This window comes from Carettochelys insculpta, chromosome 18 (assembly GCF_033958435.1).
Source record: "Carettochelys insculpta isolate YL-2023 chromosome 18, ASM3395843v1, whole genome shotgun sequence".
In the NCBI taxonomy this organism is placed as follows: Eukaryota; Metazoa; Chordata; order Testudines; family Carettochelyidae; genus Carettochelys; species Carettochelys insculpta.
The window spans coordinates 7,038,329-7,061,078 of record NC_134154.1 but is presented as its reverse complement, the minus strand read 5'-3'; the positions used below and the strand labels follow the sequence as shown (position 1 = coordinate 7,061,078).

At 41.1% G+C, this 22,750-nt stretch overlaps 1 protein-coding gene across 2 annotated transcripts in view; it reads right to left on the bottom strand.

Moving 5' to 3' along the window:
- The window catches only part of MED13L (mediator complex subunit 13L), a 333,854-nt gene that overhangs the window by 189,501 nt on the left and 121,603 nt on the right, over positions 1–22,750 (bottom strand). For both annotated transcript variants that reach the window (XM_075012327.1, XM_075012328.1), the window contains exon 3: positions 4,758–4,842. In XM_075012327.1, coding sequence (XP_074868428.1) covers positions 4,758–4,842 — 85 coding nt within the window. The remainder of the gene's footprint in view (positions 1–4,757; positions 4,843–22,750) is intronic.

The window sequence follows — 22,750 nt, the reverse complement described above, 5'->3', positions numbered from 1 at the left end:
CCCGAGGCAAGTGCCTTACTCGCCTCACTGTTGCTACACTGCCTCAAGCTGCTCTTGGTCCTGGGGCTGCATGGCGGGTCCCAAGGGCCGGGGACAGGGCTGGAGGCAGACAGTGGACGTAGCACAGCCTGAGCCCCGCACTAACTTGGCGCCTGTGCTGGGCACTGTGTGCAGGAGAGCCACAAATGGGGCACCTCTCCTGCTGCTTCACAAATGCACCCCGCCACATGGTGGGACACGTGCGTGGCAGCAGCAGTGGCCTCCATCACTGCCTTCTCCCTGCCGTGGCTCCTGAGGCCCGATGCTGCCTGGGTGGCTGCAGCCTGGCACAACGCCTCATCCCCGGCTCCATCAGTGGAGGCTCTGGTGAGTCGCCAGAATACACAGTTTGGAGGCAGGGGGATTCCTGGTTCTAGGATAGGCAGCTGGGGTTAGAGAAGGGACCTGGGAGTGTCTGGCTCTGGGGGAGGCAGAGAGGGTTAGAACAGAGACCTGGGGGCTTCTGGCTCTGGGGGCGTGGAGGGGGATTGGGGGTGCACAGCACCACTCACACTCCCTGTCCCTGCCCCTGCACACAGCACCACCCACCCTTGCGCACGGCACCACTTACGCTCCCCGATCATACACCCACATACCTCCAACCAGCCTTCCTGTGCACAGTATCGCACACACCCTGCCCCTGCACACAGTTCCATTGCCACCTGCACACCCTGTAAACAGAATTAGCAGGGCTTACACACACACACAGCACCACTATCCATGCATGTCCTGACTCATAGTGCCACCAGCACACCCCACCCCTGCCCATCACCCCACTTCCACACACCCTGCCCTGCTGCACACTGCCCCACTTCAACGCACCCTGCCCCTGCACACTGCCCCACCTTCGCACACAGGGCCACCAGCATTTACATACACCTGCCTCTTAGTACAGCACCACCATTTACACCCTGCCTGTAGACACTTTACTTTCTCCACACACACTCCCCCAACACACAATACCACCAGCATCTACACACACACACACCCCCCCATAGGCATAGTACCATCTCTCTCTCTCACACACACACACACACACACACACACAACTGCATATAGCACCTCCACACACACCCTTGGCCCTACACACCATACCACCTCCCACATTACTATGTTGGCTCTGCACCCACTGCCGTCAGCACACCCACCCATCCCATGCCCTCCCCCACTTCCTGCGCAGCCCTGCCACAGCCCGCCACAGCCCGCCACTAGGAGCACAGGCCCCACTGAGGTGGGAGAGATGGGGGCAAAGAGGGTCAATCACACACAACCCCCACCGCCAGCAAGCCACTGGAGTTCCCTAGATTATCCTTTACTTTTTTAAAGATGGGCACTATATTTGCCTTTTTCCAGTCATCCAGGACCTCTCCTGATCTCCACAAGTTTTCAAAGATAATGGCCAAAGGCTCTACAATGACAATTGCCAGTTCCCTCCAAGAATACGTCTCTCAACTTAGCACTGTCCACACCATATCTCTTACATACCTGTGTGACACAGCTAGGTCACCCTAACTATCGAGTTTAAGGCACCCTAAGTATAAGCCAACAATGGAGCTTTTATTTTACTGACTCTTTATAGAATCAAATCACTAGCATTATACAGGCAAAACATGTTTAGCCCCTTACGCGAACACTTATGAACAAGATAAAACTTTCTTCGACATGAAGTTAAGCAAGTGCATAAATATCTGCAGGATTGAGGCCTAATATAGTATTTTTAGAGAACTAAGTAGTCACAGGCAGTTTTAAAAGAATTCCAGGTCAAGATGGACCCAAAATTTAGGTTTTGTATTAAAAAGAAGGGTGGGACAGATTTTTCCTTTAAATTCCAGGAGAAAGTTTGGGTATTTTTTTTTAAAGAGATAAATATTTTCCTGCACTGTTAACAATTCAATTACAGCTATCTTGGGCAAGAACACGAGAAATTGAACAGAAAGTAGTCCAAAACAGAAGTGAAAATTCTAGTTCATTTTCATGGCTAGCCATAGAAATAAAAAAAAAAAAAAACTTCAAAAGTAAACAACACTATTTAAAGTTAATCGGCTGTTTCATTGTTTTAAATGACAACATGTGTTGTTGTATCACAAATGAAATTGGTCCTTTTTAAACAGAACCAGAAAAATCCAGTAGTCTGCACGGCAATCCACCAATCAAGGAAATATTGTGTCTATACTGCTGTGCCTCCACATAGCTGTTCTCTCCAGAAAGAAAAAAGAAGTAGAATAAAAGGTATAAATGTCTTCATATTCAACTGCAGCTTTTACAAAGGCAGAGCTCTCTAGAGACATGAAGCAGCAGCAGTGATGGGCAACAAACACACAAAGTGCCTATTTGGCTTCTAAATATTGATAGCAACAATAGTGTACCATTGGTACTGATGGCCCAAAATGGTTTCCCCTCAGCGCGGCTGAATTTACATATATTACAATTGTGTAAGAAAGTTCCTGTGAAACCCAAAAACACTGAAAGCGATGTGAAGATAAACTTAAAGTCAAGTACTTTACACTTGGTATTCATGGGGATTTTTACATGTCTTTAATACCTTGGGGAGCCATTTATTGGGCCAAAATCATGTTGCATCAGATCACCTCTTGATATTTCCATTATCTGCGAAATTATGTAAAACAAGACCACCAGACCTGGAATTTTTCAGATCCTTAAAAGATCTTCCTGAATAATTTTAAAGAACGTAAAAGATAACCAGAAGTAAAAGTAACTTGAAACGCTAATTCAAAATACTTCACACACCCAGCACATAAGTCTCTATCGGAACTTTCTAAGCTAAAGCTAAGAAGAGCTCTGTGTAAGACTGAAAGCTCATCCCCTCACAAACAGAGATTGATTTAATAGAAGTTATAACCTTGCCCATTCTCTCACTCTACAGTTAAATTGTTCTGTTGCATTTTAAATGTCTTATCTGCTGTGAAATGTACTGGGTGAAACTCAAGCAGCTAGATTTTGACAAATACAATATAGAACAGAAATACTTAGGCTTTATTTATCCCTAAAACTCAGGTCAACCTAGCTCAACAATAAGGACTGTGAAAAATTTATATACCTCTGAGAAATTTAGTTAAGCCAGCTTAACCCCCAGCATAGACACCACTCGGTAAGAGAATACCTAGAACACACCTCTCAAGGGTACACGCTTCTCACCATCAACCACAGGCTATACCACAATAATACTAATCCTGGAACTTTTCCTCGCAACAAGCCCCCTTGCCAACTTTGTCCACATATCTATTCTAGAGATACCATCACTGGACCTAAGCATGCTAATTACAGAATCACAGGCACATTTTCCTGTTCCTCAACTAACATCATATATGCCATCATGTGCCAACAGTGCTCACACACCATGTATGTAGGACACTCTTCGACAAAGAATGAATGGACATAGAACAGACATTAAAAATCTCCAAATACATAAACCTGTCAGCCAGCACTTTAAAGGAGTGGGCCATTCTGTTGAAGACCTGAAAATTTGTGTTCTACTGAAAAGGGACTTTAACAACCATCTGCAGAGGGAATGCTCAGAACTAACACTCATATTCAAAGCAGTAGAAATGTAGCACTTTGAAGACTAACAAAATTATTTATTCGGTGATGAGCTTTCCTGGGACAGACTCTCATCAGCTGATGGTCTTTAAAGTGCTACATTTCTGTTACTATTCATACTCAAATTTGACACATTAACATGTGGTTTAAACAGGGAGAGCAATTACCTGACCCATTATAAGGACTCTTTCATATACTTTGATATTTTATCTAACTCTAAACTTCCCCACCCCTCCCCACACACACCTCTGCCCTTCCTCTGTTCTTCTCATTTGTCAACCTTGATAACAATTCTTCTGATCTGTCAATCTTGATAACAATTCTTAGACCTCTGTGCGTTACATAGTGAGTCTGTTCTGGTAAGGCTGTGATCTGAGGAAGTGGGTCTGTCCCATGAAAGCTCATCACCTAATAAATTATTTTGTTAGTCTTCAAAGCGCAACATGACTGCTTTCTTGTTTTGACAGATAGAGATTAACACAGCTATCTCGCTTTCTCCTTTCAAGGGGTCAGGTTTTCTATAGTACCAGTAATGTCCCTTCCATCACTGTACTATGTCTACACTGCAATACTGCAGCTATGCCACTGTAGTGCTTGTTGTGTAGACATCGCTTTAATTCTTGGGGGAGAGGGGAGTTTGGGTTTCTTAGGGATTTTTTTTAATGCTGAAAGATTTAGACAAGCAATATTTCTACAGTAATAGGGAAAACCTGCCCCTCACAGGTATTAGATGCATAAGACCTGACCTGGGCCCACTGCAAAGAGAAGGGTAGATGATCAAAACTCGAGGTTCACAGGACTTCCCTAGTCCATATGCAGTCTCTCTTTAAAGCAGGGGACAGGACAGGGGGACAGGACAAGTGATTCCACTCACCATTCCCACCTTCCCCCCTCTTAGAGTTGCACAGGCAGTTGGATGAAATAAAAACTAAAGCAGTGCTCAGAGAGCGGATCCACTGTCATTTTTAGTCCTAAACTGAAAACAGTTGTTTATGCCGAGTTCCTTAGTACCCAGCTCAGTTCTCAATATAGGCTTTTGTCCCCAGAAGACATTGTAGGATAAGGGGTTTTGTAATATCTTCTAAATAGTTCCTTTAATATCCTTAATGTTGCTTTATGTAGCTAAATGAAACACTTGAATGGAAGAGAGTTTCTCTTACCTTTCCAGCAGGTTGTGGATTGCTTTGAAGAGCAATGTCCTACACTCGTAGGAAAGCCCATTTTCCCACAGTCCTTCCTCCACCACTGTAAAAATATGCAAAAATGTCAGAACGTTATCCAGGTTGGGGAAGGTTTAGATTGCTAACATTACTACCGCAGAAATCAGAACTTTTAAAAAGCAGTTCATTTCTTGAAATTATTTGCATTACAATATAAACTGATAAACATAGCTTAGGTTCAATGTTTATAGCTTTGTAAGTACTGGTTATGGTTACACTAGCAAGCTGCTTTGGCATAACCCCCGTTTGGTGTCAAAGCTTGTGGACAGTGCACACACAAAATGTGTTTTGTCGACAGTAACTGGACGAAACACAGAACTTTGGCCAGCGGCGTTCTGCCTCAAAGCTTTGAGGCATAATGCTGCTGTAAAAACAGATTCTCCCCACCAAAAAGGTGAGTGGATGCTCAGGGGGGCGGTCTCCTCTCGATAGACAGGACATCCACAACAATGGGTATCCCTGTCTGCTGTGTTTCCAGGTGCCTGTTTTGTGGAGAAAGCAGCTGGGCGGTCAGGTTGCTCTTTCAACAGAGGTGAGCACTCTCCCCATTGGCTTTTGTGTGCGGTCGCACTCTGTCAACAGAAATTTCACGAGGAAAATTCATCCGATAGGGACTTCTGTTGACAAAGCACTGTAGTGTAACCGTAGCCACTGACAGAAGTTAGGAAAAAAATAAGAAAAATTAAGTTAGGGAGACATTACTAATTGCAAACAGATATTTATAAACAATATAAAATTAATATTACAGCATGAATCTGAAATGTAGTAGAGTACAGTTTTTTCATTCTTCATACTTCTCCGTTGGCATCGCTGTTTCAAACTTCCTGTCAAGACAGATTGTGTGTGTCCCTGGAACAAATAGCTATGTAGGTGTATCTGAATATTTACGCATTTTACAGACCAATCAACTTCCTTAAATTACAAAAAACTTTTGCCTAGTCAATCCTTATTCTACCATTCACCACTGCTTTACTTATTTTAACATTTTGCAGTATATCACTGACACTACTAACTATACAACCTTCAACTATATTTACATACATTTTCAGACTGAAATTTCAAATTCCAACACTATTTTATTTTTGATTCTATGCTTCACACGTTTAAACACTGAACATCACGGAGATGCTATTCTCTACAAGCAAAGGCATGCAAAGATCAACCAGAACAAACACATATTTTTTTAAATCTTGAAGTTCATGAAAGGTTTATGAGTTGCCAAGAGTCCAACAACAAAACCACCTCTTACCAAACAGTACAGTGAATTTCTCAGGAGAAAATACAAGGGTTTTCCCAGGTTGGATTGATGTAAATCACAACAAAATCACTGATTAAAATCAAGTTACTACAAAAGCGAAGACTGCTTTCACACCTAAAACTTAGGTTTTAGGAGACAAGGCTGCATTTTCTGTTACCCGACTACATTTAATACAATGATAATTATCTTTATTCTAATACCTGGTTAGCCTATACAATTTTCATCTCCAGTGGATATAACAATAAGATGAAAGTGAACATATGCACACAATTTTTATTGTAAAAATGGCAAGCTCATATCCTTCAGAACAATTTCACTTCTGACATGTTCCATAACCATCATAACAAATGTATTCATCTAAATAAGCTGGAAGACGTCTTGGAAGTATAACCACATGCCAATGTTGTGCAGCTCCTTGGTAAAATGCAGTTCATGAAGCCTGGTCAAGCTTCAAGTACAAACTGTTCTTCGCAATAACACCTAGTAACATTTCAGGTATTTTACAGAACTTGAAATTCATTCCAAATTTGAATTCATGATTCATTCTGTATCAGGCATTTTATACATCTCAAAAACTGAAAATAACCACTATATTATTTCTGTCTACACAAGTATTTGCCGTAAGTTTAGAACTCAAATCTCCATCTGCCTTTCAACATGGCCTGGCAACGACTGCTATTGCTAAGAATACCACAGGAAAGCTGGTGCTGTACAAAATCACATACACAGCGCTGCCAATCTTCTAAATCCTGCCCTCTGACATTGAAGTAGTCTCTCGCTCTCTCTTCTGGACACAGCCAGCTGACCCTTCACAGTAGCAGTGGAATGCAAGTCTATAACAAAAGTTGCCAGCTCAGCCAAACATCATGGTAGTGGTTAAAGAAAAGCCACAAGGGATGGAATAATTCAGTGGTTACAGCACTGGCTTTGTAAAGCCAGGGTTGTGAGCTCAATCCTTGAGGGGTATTTCAAGGATCTGGGCCAGGTTAGGTTTAAAAAAACCTGTCAGAGATGGTGATAGGTCCTCCGTTGAGGGTCAGGGGACTGGACCTGATAATCTCTCAAGGATTCTTTCAGTTCCATGATAGTTTAATTTAGAAAGTTTCACTAATCAGTAGATAAAGAATTAAATAAACCTATCACTACCCTTTAGCATTCTAGTCACCTTACAGTCCATTTATCCAATCCATGCTACTTTATCTTGCTGGCAAGGATATTGTGGGAGACTGTAACAAAAGCAAAGTTAAGCTGTATGACTTCCACCTCCTTCCCCATATCCACAAAGCCAGTTACCTCATCATAGGTCTATTGAGAGCACACTAGAAATGCTGAGGGACCTCCAGATTAGCCTTTATATAGGTTTTAGCCACCTCCAAATCAGTTGCCAATCAAACACTGGAGCTTGGTCTAGATCAGATGATGTATGCTGGTACAGCTGTAGCAACAAACACTGCCAGTGGACACACAGTTATCATTGGAAAGACAGTTTTGCTGGTACACCTTACACCAGTTTCTCAAACTAAACAAACCAGAATTGGCCAAAGCAGGATTTTGCTAGAGTAAGAGCATCCACACTAGGGCTTTTATCCACACAGTTAAGTTCCCATGGGGGAAAAGGGATTCCTGTACACTCCTATGCTGTCAAAACTTGCAAAAGCAGACCTCGCTTAAAAAATTACTGCATTGGGGAGTATCACAGCGAGCAGATGAGTGTTCCCTACATCATGAAATCTTGTCTCTGGCGGTGGACAAAATCTGATTGTGGGCAAGAGGTGACCCCATATTCTGAATTAAGACTCAAGTGACACTAAAGACAAAGGTGCTTGCTGAGCTAGAGCTAGCTAATGCCAGGTAACAGCTTAGTGAAAACAAGGCAACTGCTGTTTTTGCAGTTAGCAGGTGTTGATGATGGGCTCTCCTGCACCGAGCAGTAAACTGCAGGTATCTGCACTCCATGGCCACATCACCAGATGACACTGGAGCTGCTGTGGCCACACTGGTACTGTTGTCAAGTATCAGAGGGGTAGCCGTGTTAGTCTGGATCTGTACCAGCAACGAAGGGTCCTGTGGCACCTTATAGACTAACAGAAAAGTTTAGAGCATGAGCTTTCGTGAGTTAACTCACTTCTTCAGATGCTCTTCATATGCATCTGAAGAAGTGAGTTAACTCACGAAAGCTCATGCTCTAAACTTTTCTGTTAGTCTACAAGGTGCCACAGGACCCTTCGTTGCTGCTACTGGTACTGTTCTCACACACGAGGTACTGAGAGCTCTGGGGGTATGGCCCCTGTTCCTTTGAACCCCTCTGTAAATTCTTTCCCAGTGAATTGTGGCAGAACTTGTCTGTCCTTTCTGGGCACCTAGGGGATTTACTGGAAACCGAGGGAGGACCTCACTTCAGCAAGCACTTCATGTGCTTTAAGTCCTTGGCTGAACTAGAGCCAGAAAATGAAAAGCTTCAAGGAAAAACAAGTCAACAAGATAAAATATCAAAGTAGTAAATATTTTAGTAACTCTATGTTTGTCAGATCTGGGAAAGATATTTGTTCTTTCTCAACAACCCAACTAACATACTTCCTAAAACAAAATGAATAAGCAGGCGATGACGAAATGAAGTTTCTCTGTGCATGGATGGTAAGAGTAGTGATACCTTTAAGAAAGTCAGCCACCCGTGTTTTAATAATTCAGGTCATACTCCCTTATGCAGTTTAGAACTGGAATTACTTTCAAAGACCACCTATTTCCTCAGAGCTATGTTACATATTTCCTTTTAATGTATCATATTGCAGCAACAGCTCAAATGAACGTCTAGACATCAAAAACAGTCTTTACTCCCACCTACTGCTTTTTCACCTCAGGCATCAAAACTAATGAAACCTATTATCCAGAACAGTGAGTTCAGTAACCACATTGGCCACTGCAAATATGAAAAACTCTCTGGGACAGGACTAGTTATTCAACCATTAAAATTACTGAAAATCAATTTCTTGCTGCACACTGCAGAAATACTGATAGACTAAAGCAAGGCACAGGGGACAAGAAGATTATTTCCAGGGAAGATTACTATGTCAAGCTACTAAAGAGTGGGCTGTTCGGCAAGTATGCTTCATATATGCTATATTGTATGCTCCCTTTACCCTTTGATACCCAACCTCCTCTTTCACCACTTATGATGAGGAACATTATTTAAAAATGCAGCTATGTATTTTTTTAACAAAATGAGATACATTGACAAATGACTGCACAGAACATAAAGATGAGAAATTCAATTGGTATAGTCATGCGTGAGGGGGCATAAGAGGCAATTGGAGGCTATGTTCTTAGTTCTCGTTTTTAGTGCTCCACCTCTCCCCTTCCTCCTGTTTCTATTCTGACAGTTCCTGAAGGCTCCCACAGCAGGCTTTTGCAGTTTGCAGACTTATGACTCTTCCCCTGAAGTGGATTTGTTAAAAGTGAAAAGGCTTCCAGCTTGTCAGACCTATTAACATAACACTGAATCTGTAAAGGAGCTATTAATTGAGTAATAAAGCTATTTAACAGACATGTATCATCCCTGCATTTACCAAGAAAATAGTTGTGCATTACTGTGTCTACAGAACCTTCGTTTAAAATTTGCTTTCAATATTTCCTTACTTTGTGACTGAACCTTATATAATCACATCTCTAAAAAAAATCCTTTCATAGGTATTTAGATGCACAATCTGAGTATTCAGCTTTAGACTTAAATGCTTGGATCTGCAGATATAGGTTTTTTTAAATAAATTCTTCAAAAGACCACCCTACTCTAAAATATTTTTAGCTTAAATTACTGTAGTACAGAACTTGCTTCCAAAGTCTTCCTGTCATTTCTATCCAACCCTACTCCCTCCTTTCACCCTCCCTGTTGAAGAGAGCCCTTTTCTTCCAGAATTTCCCTTTTACTACTACTATTTCACCCTTGTACTCTGAGTGGAGCATAGGTCATCTACAAGTCTCCTCCATTTCACTCTGTCTTGGGACAAAACTTCTAGTTGGATCCAGGAGTACCCCATGTGTTGTCCTTCAATCTCAGTAGACCTTCTTCACGTTCTCTGAGGTCTTCCCCTTTTGTGTTTTCCTTGTGGGTTCTATGCAAGACATTGACAGAATACGCTGGATGATGGTTTTCTGAGAGTGTGGGCCAGTAACCTCCACTTTCATCTCTTGATTTCAATGTCACTTGGGTCTTGTCCTGCTCTGTTCCAAAGCTCCTCATTTGCGACCCAGTCCTGCTATGTGAGGTGAACGATGCACCTCAGGCATCTGTTTATGAATGTCTGTGGCTTGTGATTTGAAGACTTTCTGTACGCCAGATCTTGCAACCATACAAGAGCACATACTTCACATTTGTGTTGAAGATCCACAGTTTCATCTTCGCAGACATCATCTGTGAACTCCACATGGGACTAAAAGTCTTGAATGCACCTGTTGCTTTCCCTGTCCTGGTACTGATATCCTTATATGTTCTTCCATTTATGCCCATAATACTCCCCAAGTAGGTGAACTGCTCCACATCTTCCAGGTCATCCCCTCCCAGGGTGATGGTGGTACTGCCAGACTATCTGCTCCTCATAGTTTTGGTCTTTCCCTTGTTAATGCTCAGTCCATTCACTGAGGCAGTTCTGTCCAATGTCATGGCCTTTTCTTTCATAGTTTCATATTGATGTGAAAGGGGGGCGACATTGTCAGCTGAATCAATGTCCTCTACCTGTTTGAAAAGTGTCCACTGAATGCCTCGTTGATAGTCATCTGTCGTCGTGTTCATAATCCAGTCCACTGTGATCAAGAACAGGAAACGTCACAATAGGCACCCTTGTCGCATTCCCAACAGTTTCCTTTACTTCTATTTGATGAACTAGTTTTAAGAGAAACCTCCACCAAAATCAGTACCTTACTAAGATATAAAATCCTTTCATATAGCTAAAATCTTTGGAAACATATTTTAACAAACATAAACATGTCTTGTTATGAAAATCACACAAAATAAAAGTAGTGTTCCCATTTTCTAAAAGCTATGAAATTTGTTATGAACATACTACACTACTCTGATTGATTTAAAATAATGTCTTTACTTCTGAGAGTAGTAATCTGGAATGATTTCTACATAAAAATCAGCTTAGAAATATTAAGGAGGAAAATGTAAAACAGAGAAGGGTTGCATCATGTATACCTTAGTATTTAAAATTTTATTTATCTGGACAACTGACTTGCCCTTACTACCAAGTCTTTGCACATAAATCTCCAACAAACTTCAGGGTATATCAAAACTCCTGTGACTGATATATTTTATTCCCAAATTTATTGCCTTTAATTAAGAACATTCTGCACGTCCAGTCTTCACAATCTGGCATGCAGTGGAAAACATGCTCAATTTTCTGTAAAAAATAATTCTTAGAAGAGTGGCTTTTTTTCCAAATGTTATTTGCCACATTTGGGTTCAGGGATTTGACTGGAATAGGAGAGCAGAAAGAAGAGGGAGATATGGCGGGCGGGGTTTGAGCAGAGCAAGGGTGGAATATGGGCAGGGCCACAGACTGGGAAGCTTACCTCCCCCAAACTGCAGCTTCACGGTCCATGATTATTGTAGAACCACAGAATAGAGAAAACTTTTACAATGGAGGTTTTTTTTGTAACTCTAAAACATTTGTAACTGAACAAAGCATGACAGTTGTTTCAAAAGTTTACAACTGAGTATTGACTTGATGCAACTTTGAAACTCTACTATGCGAAATATAGCGCTGCTTTCGCTCTAAGTTTTAAGCAGTTTAATCCAATATTGCATCTGCCTGAGGCATATGGGGGCTGGACTCTGCTGCTGTCTAATTCTGTACTTCTTTTTCCAAATAACTGGGCGGTTTTACACCGTGAAAGTAAGTGTTTAATTTTTCACTTCATTTTATGAAATGTGCTCGTTCAAACAATTTCAAAGAAAAATGAAGCATTTTGAATTATCAACTTTTTCTAAACAGACTTGCAAAAAGTGGAAAAAAGGAATGTAATTTCTGAAATATGGCATCATATCCCTAAAAAAATATCAAATTAAATGTAATAGTACTGATTGATTACTATTATGATGCCATCAATTGACCACATTGTAAAATTGAGTATTAAGCCATTAGTGTTTAAGTGGACTTGATACATACATCAGATTAAACTCACTTATAGCTTTAATTTTCTTGCACGGCTTACAGTTCCAGGGAAATTTTGTTTGGGTTACCTGAACAGTACTGAGAACATATTTTAGCTCTCCTTTCTCCCCCAATCAGTTTATGAGTCAAGTAGGAGCCATGACACCAAAAATATTTGCTGAAATGCTCTATTTGTTTTGACCTATTTGCAAAGAGAGGTGATGTGAGACACTGCGAAAATATAGGGCACACATAGTGGAATTTCACAATTTTAACAGTGTAATGTCTTCCTAAGGTATTTTTAACAGCATGAGTCCTGCATCTGTTCCAGGAAAACTGGAATTTTAATGAAGTTCTTCTGCACAATCTTACTGTTCACACATGACCTGCGTTAGCATTTCAATAGAGCACAATTTTGTACCTAAAGCTGTAAACTTTCAAGCAAAGGAGACTATAAAACCAGAGGCAGCACTCCATTGGATAAATGAAATACAAGCGTCGAAATGCAACAGCTGCTGAATATTGCTACTTAATTGTTGTGCACTGACAGAAATTAGCATAATAGCTATTGACTTGAGAAACAGACCACCCTTAAATATTGGTACTTAACTGGCATATTTGTTAATAACATGCTGTAAAATATTATTGTTCTAGTGTCTTCTCTATGTTTATTTAATAAAAGTAAGATAAAATTCTAGTCTGCCTACCCATGGACACGTGCACACCATTTTTCGTTAATCAAAAGAGCCAATTTTACCAGGATATAGCCATTAAAGTATTTTTTAAATGTAATATGGTCAACTAAACAATGCTTTACAAGATACTGTAAGTGTTTCAGTTGAACACAATATCTACTCAACTCACAGGATTTTTGAAAAATTCCAAAGGTTCAAAGAACTTGTGTACATCCCAAAAACAAAATAAATGTCTATAAAATCAATGTAAACAGATGTTTTGTGGAAAAGGAGAGTTGTAAGCTTACTTTCCACGGAGTTATACAAAGTGAGGTAAACCAGAAAAATGTGTGACGTATTAGCATATGTAAATACTTAGAGTATTTTATTCGGCAAAATGTACTACATTTGTGCCAAACACCTTTAGAGTTACAAATTCTTCCATGCAGAAAAGAGGGTGAAAACTTAAACTCTCCCCGCCCCCACCCTCACCAAGAAAAATAAATATGAGGTTTCTAATGGCAACCACTTGAAGTTATTTTATGACCATCGCCTGTAGTGTGAAACAGCAAGGGTCGGCAACCACCTGGTACATGTGCCAAGAGCCGATTTCATTTGACACATGGCAGGAGCTCAGCCCTACCCTCCCTCTCCCCAAAAAGCTCACCTTAGCAGCTCTCTGCCCCAGGGCTGCCAGCAGGTGAAAGCCCGGGACTGGCCAGGCCTCTATACACCAGGGTGCCCAGAAAGCTGTCCCACCAGGGCTAGGTGGGACTCTGTGCCCCTAGCCACTGGGGCTCCTTGCCCAGGGCTGACTGGGGCTCCCTGTCCCGGGCCACCTGTGTCTGCACACCTGTGGCCAGCCAAGGAACCATGCCCCTGGCCACTGGGGCTCCACGCCTTGGGCCATCAGCAGCTGCCTGCTTGGGGGCTGATCAGAGCCCCATGCCCCAAGCTGGGAGTGGCTGCCTGGTCAGGGACGGCCAGGGCTCTGCAACCCTGATTTCCAGGGCTCCATGACCAGGGACAAGCGGTGGCTCCCTGTCAGGGGTGGCAGCAGCTCTGTGCCTCTAGCTGCTGAGGCTCTTCACCCAAGGGCCATCAGCAACCGTGCACCCCAGGCCGCCTGGGCTCCTTGCCCAGGACCTGCAGCAGCTCCACTCCCAGCCAGTAGGGCTGCCTGCCGGACCAGCTGAGCCCCTAGCTACCTCTGTGGCCTGGGCTCCAAGGTGCAGCAACATCTGTGGTCCCGCCACACCATGGATGTTGCCAGATCAGAGAATCCAGAAAGAGAGACATTCAACCTATATTAAAATCTCAGACATTTTTAGTTAGCTAAAAAACCTGGCAGGATGGAGATTTAAAGATTGAAACAGTAAAGGTCTCCATCTTTATTTATTAATGAAACTGTTGTATATAGGACTATTAGTGACTTTAAAAAAACATCTCTGGCACTTGGATCATAAGAGGTGGTCAAAAGGTCCAGTCTTAGCACTCCACTTTGGAAGGGTTGCTGACCCATGTACTACAGATTGAACCTCTCTAGTCCAACACCCTACTGACCAAATGAGAACTTGCCGGATCACGGGAGGTCAATATTGTCCAGCAGCAGCACTGATATTTCCACTGCTCTCTAGCCTCTTAGAAGCCATTTAGGGGTCAATTTCAGCTAAACAACAGCACAGAACACAGAGCCAGGACTGGTGGCTGAAAACAAACTTTACAGGACCGCAGGAAACTTCACCACACCTATGATGAATGGTCATATGGCTAACTAAAATCATGCTAGATTATGAATGTTGCCAGATGAGACTGTGCCAGACTAGAGATGTTCAACCTATATCAGACTTCAAAAATGTTCTCTTTTTATATTGTGGGGCGTGGGATTTGATGAAAATTTCCCAATTTAGTATCTACTTTTTTTTTTAACAATATTTTATGCACAATGCAGTAGAACCCCAAGATACACACACTCAAGTTGCACCTATCTCGGTTTAACATGACTCAGGATTGTGGGGAGCAGGTGCCTAGCTCTGGACTGCCTACCACTCAGGGGAGGCAGGAAACTGACCAGTGCTACAGTGATGGTCAGTTTCCTGTCTCCCCCAAGTAACGCAAAATTGGACGTGCGCGGGGCTGCATAATAATGGAATGTCCATGTGAGTCGGGGTCTACTTTCACTTTCATTTTAAAAGGTATCTTATTGCTATTGACAGTGGCAGTACGTGTAGCAAATAGCCACACAGTCACCCTGCCCTAAAATGTCCCAGACTACATGATTAAAAAGCAAGGGAGATGGAGAAAAATGTACTTTTTTCTCTATAGAGGTTTCAGGCGTAGACCCTCTTTTCCAAAATTACTGAGTTTTAATCTCTCTCCCTCTCTCTCTCTCTCTCACTCACATACACACAGTTCTTGAGGGTTTAGCCCTCTTTACGTAGTTGATACAAACTGGCTTCAACCTCCGAAGTAGAATATTGAAAGCAGCAGCCATGAAAGAAAAAGAAAAGAAGATTTGGAAGGGGAAAACATTCTTTAAAAGCTTGGTTCCTTTCTCCCTAATCATCTATGTTTTTCTCTGACATTTTCAGTGAGTTGGCTCCAGTCTTAGAATAGTCTCATTTAAGCCTCAGTGTAGACCAACTGGCTGCTGCAAAGTCTCTGTTCCTGCCTCCTGTATTTTTTTCATCACTCAGAGAGGTTACTCAATCATATCCCCATAGCATCTTTGATCTGTACATGTCCAGTGAATTTTAAATTTCATATATTTTCATAAAAGCCGTGAGACAAGTTTTTAATGGTAAATTTCTGATGGAACCATGTCCTTCTAAATCCAAATTCAGGCACCATCAGAGACAAGCAAATCAGAATTATTCTTCGAAAGAAGTGTGCATCCATATTTGCCCATATTAGGAAAGCAATATAAATTGTAAACATTTATTTCATGTCTAGTTGGCAGTGTTTTTACAGCCACCATGATTCCAAGGTATGAGAAAGAAAAAATAGACAAAAGGAGTATCTTTCATTGGACCAACTTCTGCTGGTTAGAGAGAGCAGCTTTCAAGCCATGAAGTGATTTCCTTGGGTCCTCTCTCTCACCAAAAGAGGTTTGGTCCTCACCCACCTTTGTCTCTCTAACATACTGGGACTGACATAGCTATAACAACACTGTACGCAAAGTATGTAAGACCTTTTATTATTAATTTTAATATCAAACAGGTTATTTTAGCAGCCTATGTTGACATACTCCGTTCACTCCTCAGGCACAAATTTGTTTAAAAAAAAAGAAAAAATGCTTGATTTTTAACTGAAATTCTGATAAAACAAGCCTCCAAAAAACCTTTTAGTCTCAACTCCAACAGTTGTCTCTCGCTACTATTGCGGCAATGGTGAGTAATCCCTGCAGCTGTACTGTTTGAAATGCAGCTGTCTCATTAGCATTCTCCTCCCCAACCCCCACTCATCCAGCATTTCTATGCTTGCTACAATAATCTTAAAGAGCATTTTACAGAAGGCTTAGCCCTGGCTAAGGGCACTCTGCAGTGTGACCGACAGAACATGGAAACACGATTCATTAGACACGCCTGGAGTGATAACAATAGAGCTGCTTCTTGCTGCCTTTCATTTCTTACATTTCACTGAGACTAATGCATTCTCGTTACACAGCAAGCACATCTGCAGACAGGAAAAAAAACCTATAATCACCTTTGATTGAGAGAGAACATTTTTACCCTGTAACATACTCGTGAGCCACCTTTTTTTAATTGACATGACAAAATTGTATGGGTTGCATTTATATAAAATCCACCAATCTCACAACCAATTGTTTTATGCAGTTATAAACCAACATTTTTGTCATTTCATTTTTATTTGTTTTCAACACATTAGATTTTGAGGGTTAACTTCTGTTTTGTTTTTTGACAGTAAAGAAACTGGCTTTGTTCATTTCTCTGACTGTCACGTCTGTTGTCATTGTACCATTCGGCAACCTACATTTCCCACTTTGTAACGTTCATTTGGCCTGCTCTTTCCTTAATCCATTTTTATTGAAAAATAATGGGCTTTCAGATTTATAAAATTATAGTTTTGAGCAGAAAACCTGCTATTTTAAATTACCTGAAATTTTATTCACTGAGAAAAGGTGATTTTGATTAAAAACAGAAAAGTAGAAAAATAATTGCTTTAAAGCAGACTTCAATTTCACTAAATTTCCTTTACGACTGTAACTGGTAAAGATTTGGTTTATATGAACTCTAGAGCATTTACATTTGAAACCATAAATCTCACATCATGGATAGCATTTTAGGTCAGGGTGGTTGTCTACTGTGGCATAGGGGCTTGTTTGTTCTGTTTCGTTTTGTTACTCTTTTGAAATGCTGCAATCTCAGGCTCTGTCTACACTTGCATTCCTCTTTTGAAAGAGTAATGCAAACGAAGAAAATCGAAAAAGCAAATGAGGCACTGATTTGCATATCTCTTGCTTCATTTGCATAATTTCTTTCCAGAAGAGATTCTTTCAGGAAAAAAAAAAAAAGACAGTGTAGATGGGGCTCTTTCAAAAATAAACCACATCTTCGAAAGAACTCTTCTTCCTATTTAGTTGCAAGGAACAACTGAGAGCAAAATTTACTAAAACACTTAAAAACAAATTCTAGATTTAAGTTTGTAAAGTAAAAGTTGGCAAGCATAACTATAACTAAAACTTGACTCAAAGTTTGCTCTTAAAAACTGGCTGTTTTGATTGACAAAGTTAAGCAAGAAACTTCATTTTATAATGGTTTAATTGCATGCTTTTAAAACATTTGATTAAGATCACCTACAGTTTGCACTTCTCAACTCCATTACTCTTTTGTGAGGCAACTTTGTGGTCCAGCTGGCCCACAGATGCTGCTGGATGAGAGTACCGGGCAGGGGCTGGTGTCTCTGCCTGCCCCATGGTAGTGGGGCTAGGAGCTGGAGCCCCTACCTCCTCTTCAGCAATAGGGGACCCGGTGTCTCTGCCTGCCTCAAGTCTGCCACTTTTCTCCTCTGTCTCCTCTTCATTGTGTTCAGTTGTTCAGTGAAGGCTGCTAGTCATTTGATTTGAGGGTCTTTCAGGTGACTGAGGGAGGGACTGCTGTTGTGACCAAAGCTGGCAATGATCAGAGAAAAACTGAGGGACTGGCTGGCCGCACATGCACAGTAAACGCTACAGGTGCCTCGTGCCTGTGCCCGGCACATGCGGACAGCCAAGGGAGGGACACTGATACCTACAAACCTACGGCCAGTGGGGTGCAGCAGCACTGATGCACTTAACAGGTGGAGCACCCACGGGGACACTCAAATTTGGACTTACAATTTTACTTCTAAATTACTGCTAAATTTCAGAAGTGCTTTTTTCTTTTTTTGAGTTTACAAACAGCTGAAATAATGGAAAATAAAAACCAATTCTATTTCAAAAGTTTGTTTCTCAACCTGTGACAAATTTGTCTACAATACTTTGCCCTTCATCTTTGCACATGCATCCTCTCTGAGGACACAACAGACATATACAACAATTACAGACCACTGAAGGCTTTTGCTTCAGAGAGTTTTTTATTTTTAATGATTGTATTATTGTTAGTTCTTTTGCTTTTGGCACATCTTGATTTTGGTTTCCCTGTAAGTGAATGCTATTGAAAGTGAAATAACTTATTTAACATGCACTGTGCTTTTACCAATAAAAGATATCTGACAGTTAAGCAGCAAGTAATGTCAATCAAAGCCATTTTTTGTTTAATTACTGCTGCAGAACCAGAAGAGGGAGCTACCTTTTTTTTTTTTTTTTTTTTTTTGGTGACACTAGGGAAGAAAGTGATTTTTGTCGTCATTTTTTTAAAATGTCAAATAGAGCTGTATATTTTAAAACAAAAGGAAAATCAGAAGGCTTTCCATATTAAATTATAAACATATTAAATACTTGCCAAATTGTAAACATCAAATCCTCAAATATATCTTTTATCTATAGACGTATCTGGTGTATGAAACAATAGTGACTTCTTGAAGGACAGGCTATTTAGAAAGCATCCAACATTCAATTTGCAGAATGACTGCTAGAGAAGAGGACTAGAAAGAAAAACAAAGTAGAAAACACTACTTAGGAAGCAAACTTAACCTTGGAAATGCAGAAATATCTGTCCAGAGAGGTCTGACGTTGTGACCTTATTTTACAAGACTGCATTCTTAACCTCCTACCTTTACTGAGCACTTATTAACAAACCAGGATCCTACACAGATCAGGAACTGTCTTGCACTGAGGATGCTCTTACTATTTATCATGCAATCATACCTCTTCCAGTGGGTACACATTTTTACAACTCTTACCTTGGAGGTTTCTTCTAACTTGGCTATAACAAAATAACGAAATACAGGTCTACAGATAGACACCTTCACCCAACCCCAGAACTATGATTATTACCATTGTGTGGGTGAGTACCCGTGGTATATTTTCAGCTTGCCAAAGAGGAGGGCCTGATGCTGGAAACATTGCCCCAAACTGCAAAGCACAGAGATCACTTGTAAGAGAAAGAGCATGCAGCCTTTGAGGGAATCAGACTCTCCAAGGGTATGTTTATACAACAGTATTATTTTGAAATAAACTATTACAAAAGAGATTTTTCCGGAATAGCTTATTTCGAAATAACGCTACCACAAAGAATGCACTTCAAAATTATATGACCACTTTTCATTTTGAGAGACTGTGGTTAGCAGTGGTGGTGAGGATCTACGAGCAGTGTTTGAGTCCGCAGGTTCTCTCGAGTCTTATCCGTCCAATATTGGATTTGCGCAGTCGATTGCAATAGCCGCATGTTAGTCTATTTCTGAATTCTTGAGTTTGACAGTTTTTCCTTCTAAGATGAAGTTCTTTCGCATGGCCTGCATCAATGATTTAGATATTGGCATAGAAAGTACACTTACTAAGTTTGCAGATGATACCAGGTTGGGAGGGGTTGCAACTGCTTTGGAGGATAGGGTCATAATTCAAAATGATCTGGATAAATTGGAGAAATGGTCTGAGGTAAACAGGATGAAGTTTAATAAGGACAAATGCAAAGTGCCCCACTTGGGAAGGAACAATCAGTTTCACACATACAGAATGGGGAAAGACTGTCTAGGAACGACTACAGCAGAAGGGGATCTCGGGATTATAGTGGACCACGAGCTAAATATGAGTCAACAGTGTGATGCTGTTGCAAAAAAAGCAAACATGATTCTGGAATGCATAACAGGTATGTTGTGAACAAGACACGAGAAGTCATTCTTCCGCTCTACTCTGCACTGGTTAGGCGTCAGCTGGAGTATTGTGTCCAGTTCTGGGCACCGCAGTTCAAAAAAGATGTGGAAAAACTAGAGAGGGTCCAGAGAAGAGCGACAAGAATGATCAAAGGTCTAGAGAACGTGACCTATGGAGAAAGGCTGAAAGAACTGGGCTCGTTTAGTTTGGAAAAGAGAAGATTGAGGGGAGACATGATAGCGGTTTTCAGGTATCTAAAAGGGGCTATGTCTACACTAGCCCCAAATTTCGAAACGGCCATGCAAATGGCCATTTAGAAGTTTACTAATGAAGCACTGAAATACATATTCAGCGCCTCATGAGCACGGGGGTGGCCGCAGCACTTCGAAATTGATGCAGCTCACTGCCGCGCGGCTCGTCCCGACGGGGCTCCTTTTCAAAAGGACCCAGCCTACTTCGAAGTCCCCTTGTTCCCATCTGCTCATAGGAATAAGGGGACTTCGAAGTAGGCAGGGTCATTTCGAAAAGGAGCCCTGTCAGGACGAGCCACGTCAATTTCGAAGTGCCGCGGCCGCCCACATGCTAATGAGGCGCTGAATATGTATTTCAGCGCTTCATTAGTAAACTTTGAAATGGCCATTTGCATGGTCATTTCGAAATTTGGGGCTAGTGTAGACACGGCCAGGGAGTCATAAGGAAGAAGGAGAGAACTTGTTCTTCTTGGCCTCTGAGGATAGAACAAGAGGCAACAGGCTTAAACTGCAGCAAGGGTGGTTTAGGTTGGACATTAGGAAAAAGTGCCTAACTGTCAGGGCGGTCAAACAGTGGAATAAATTGCCAAGCGAGGTTGTGGAATCTCCATCACTGTAGATATTTAAAAACAGGTTAGACAGATGTCTATAAGGGATAGTTTAGATAGTACTTGGTCCTGCCATTGAGGCAGGGGGCTGGACTCGATAGCCTCTCGAGGTCCCTTCCAGTCGTAATGTTCTATGATTCTATGATATACTATCAAAGAATGATGTGCTCTGTCGTAGCAATTATCGCCAGGTATTTCAACCTGATTATGCAGATTCCCAGGATTTTGGATCAAAGATGAATTTTTGTATGGTGTTTTTGAATGTATCCTTGAATCTTAGTTTTGGTCTTCCTCTTGCTCTCAACCCACTTGACAGGTGACCAAAGAGGATTTCTTTGGGAAGATGTTTGTCACCCATTCCTCTCACATGACCAAGCCATGGTAGTGTTCTGCTGTGGAGGATTGCTATGAGGCTGGGTATGCCAGATCTTGACAGGACATCTGCATTTGCAACTTCGTCTTGCCAGCTGATATTCATAATTCTGCGGAGGCAGTGAAGATGGAAGCTGTCAATAACCTGTTATTTCGAAATAAAGCGTCATCACACAATAGAGCCTATTTCAAAACAGAGACATTGGACACACTATGGCTTATTTTGAAATAGGACCTGTTCCCTGTGGCTGCGGCTACACCGCCCCTTCCTTTAGGAAGGGGCGTGCAAATGATGTGGGGATTTACATATCTCATGCCTCATTTGCATACTCGCACAGGATCTCGATTCTGGAAGAGCGGATTTCAAAAGTCAAAACAGCCATGTAGACGGGATTCATTCAAAAAGAAAGCCTGTTGTCAAAAGCACCCTTCTTCCTAATTTTGTCAGTTATATTGAAATAACTTCGCTGTGTAGACATACCCCAAGTTTTGCTAGAAATGGCCTGCAATATTTGGTATGAGACAATTTGATATTTACTGGGAGTATCTAGCAGGAGTTAGGCTTACTGTGCTTCTACAAAGTCTGACTGGTTGCAAGTTAAATCAAAGCCATTTAACTGAAGAAGTTAACTCTCAGCATATGACTAAAACCCTTTTAAGTAGAGCTGTTCGATTTTTGTTGTTGTTAAAGCTCGTTATTAAAGGGCTTTTTGATTAAACAAGATTTTGTCTGAAAATCTATGTCAATGCATTTTTCTTCAGGTGACAACCAAACACCTGTCACTGAAAACCAAAATACTTTGTTTTTTTCTAAGAAAGCCAAAAGAATTCAATGAAAACAACCAAAACCTTTAAAAATTGCAGTGGATAGTAAAACTCATTTTTGACTAACTTGACACCGTTCCCTTTAATTCAAGTGTCTTGGCTGGCAATGATATTGATATTCCAACTGCGAGAAAAAGCAGTGTAGGTCACTAAAAAAATTGCAATCTCATTCTACTGAGCATCAAAGATTCAAAGAAAACTTGTTCGCTTTCCATGCAATGCATTACTACTTCTCTACAGAAACAAGATGAAAGGACAAAAACTGAAAAAAAACACTTTTATTAAATCTAACAATGTTTTAAAGTAAGAAAATTGGGAAAAATTATTCGAATACTACAAAGGTACAAGGATTTATATTTTAAAGTGTAATACTGTTGAAAATTCCCTCCTGTAATCATGATTTAAAAATTAATAATTCTATAGTCAATCCAAACTTTACAAATGGAAATAAGAATAATTATTCTTATTTGACAGATGGAAAAACTTCAGCACAAGTAGGGGAACTGATCAGCCAAAAGTTTTCATGGGGCTTAGGTAGGCTCATACT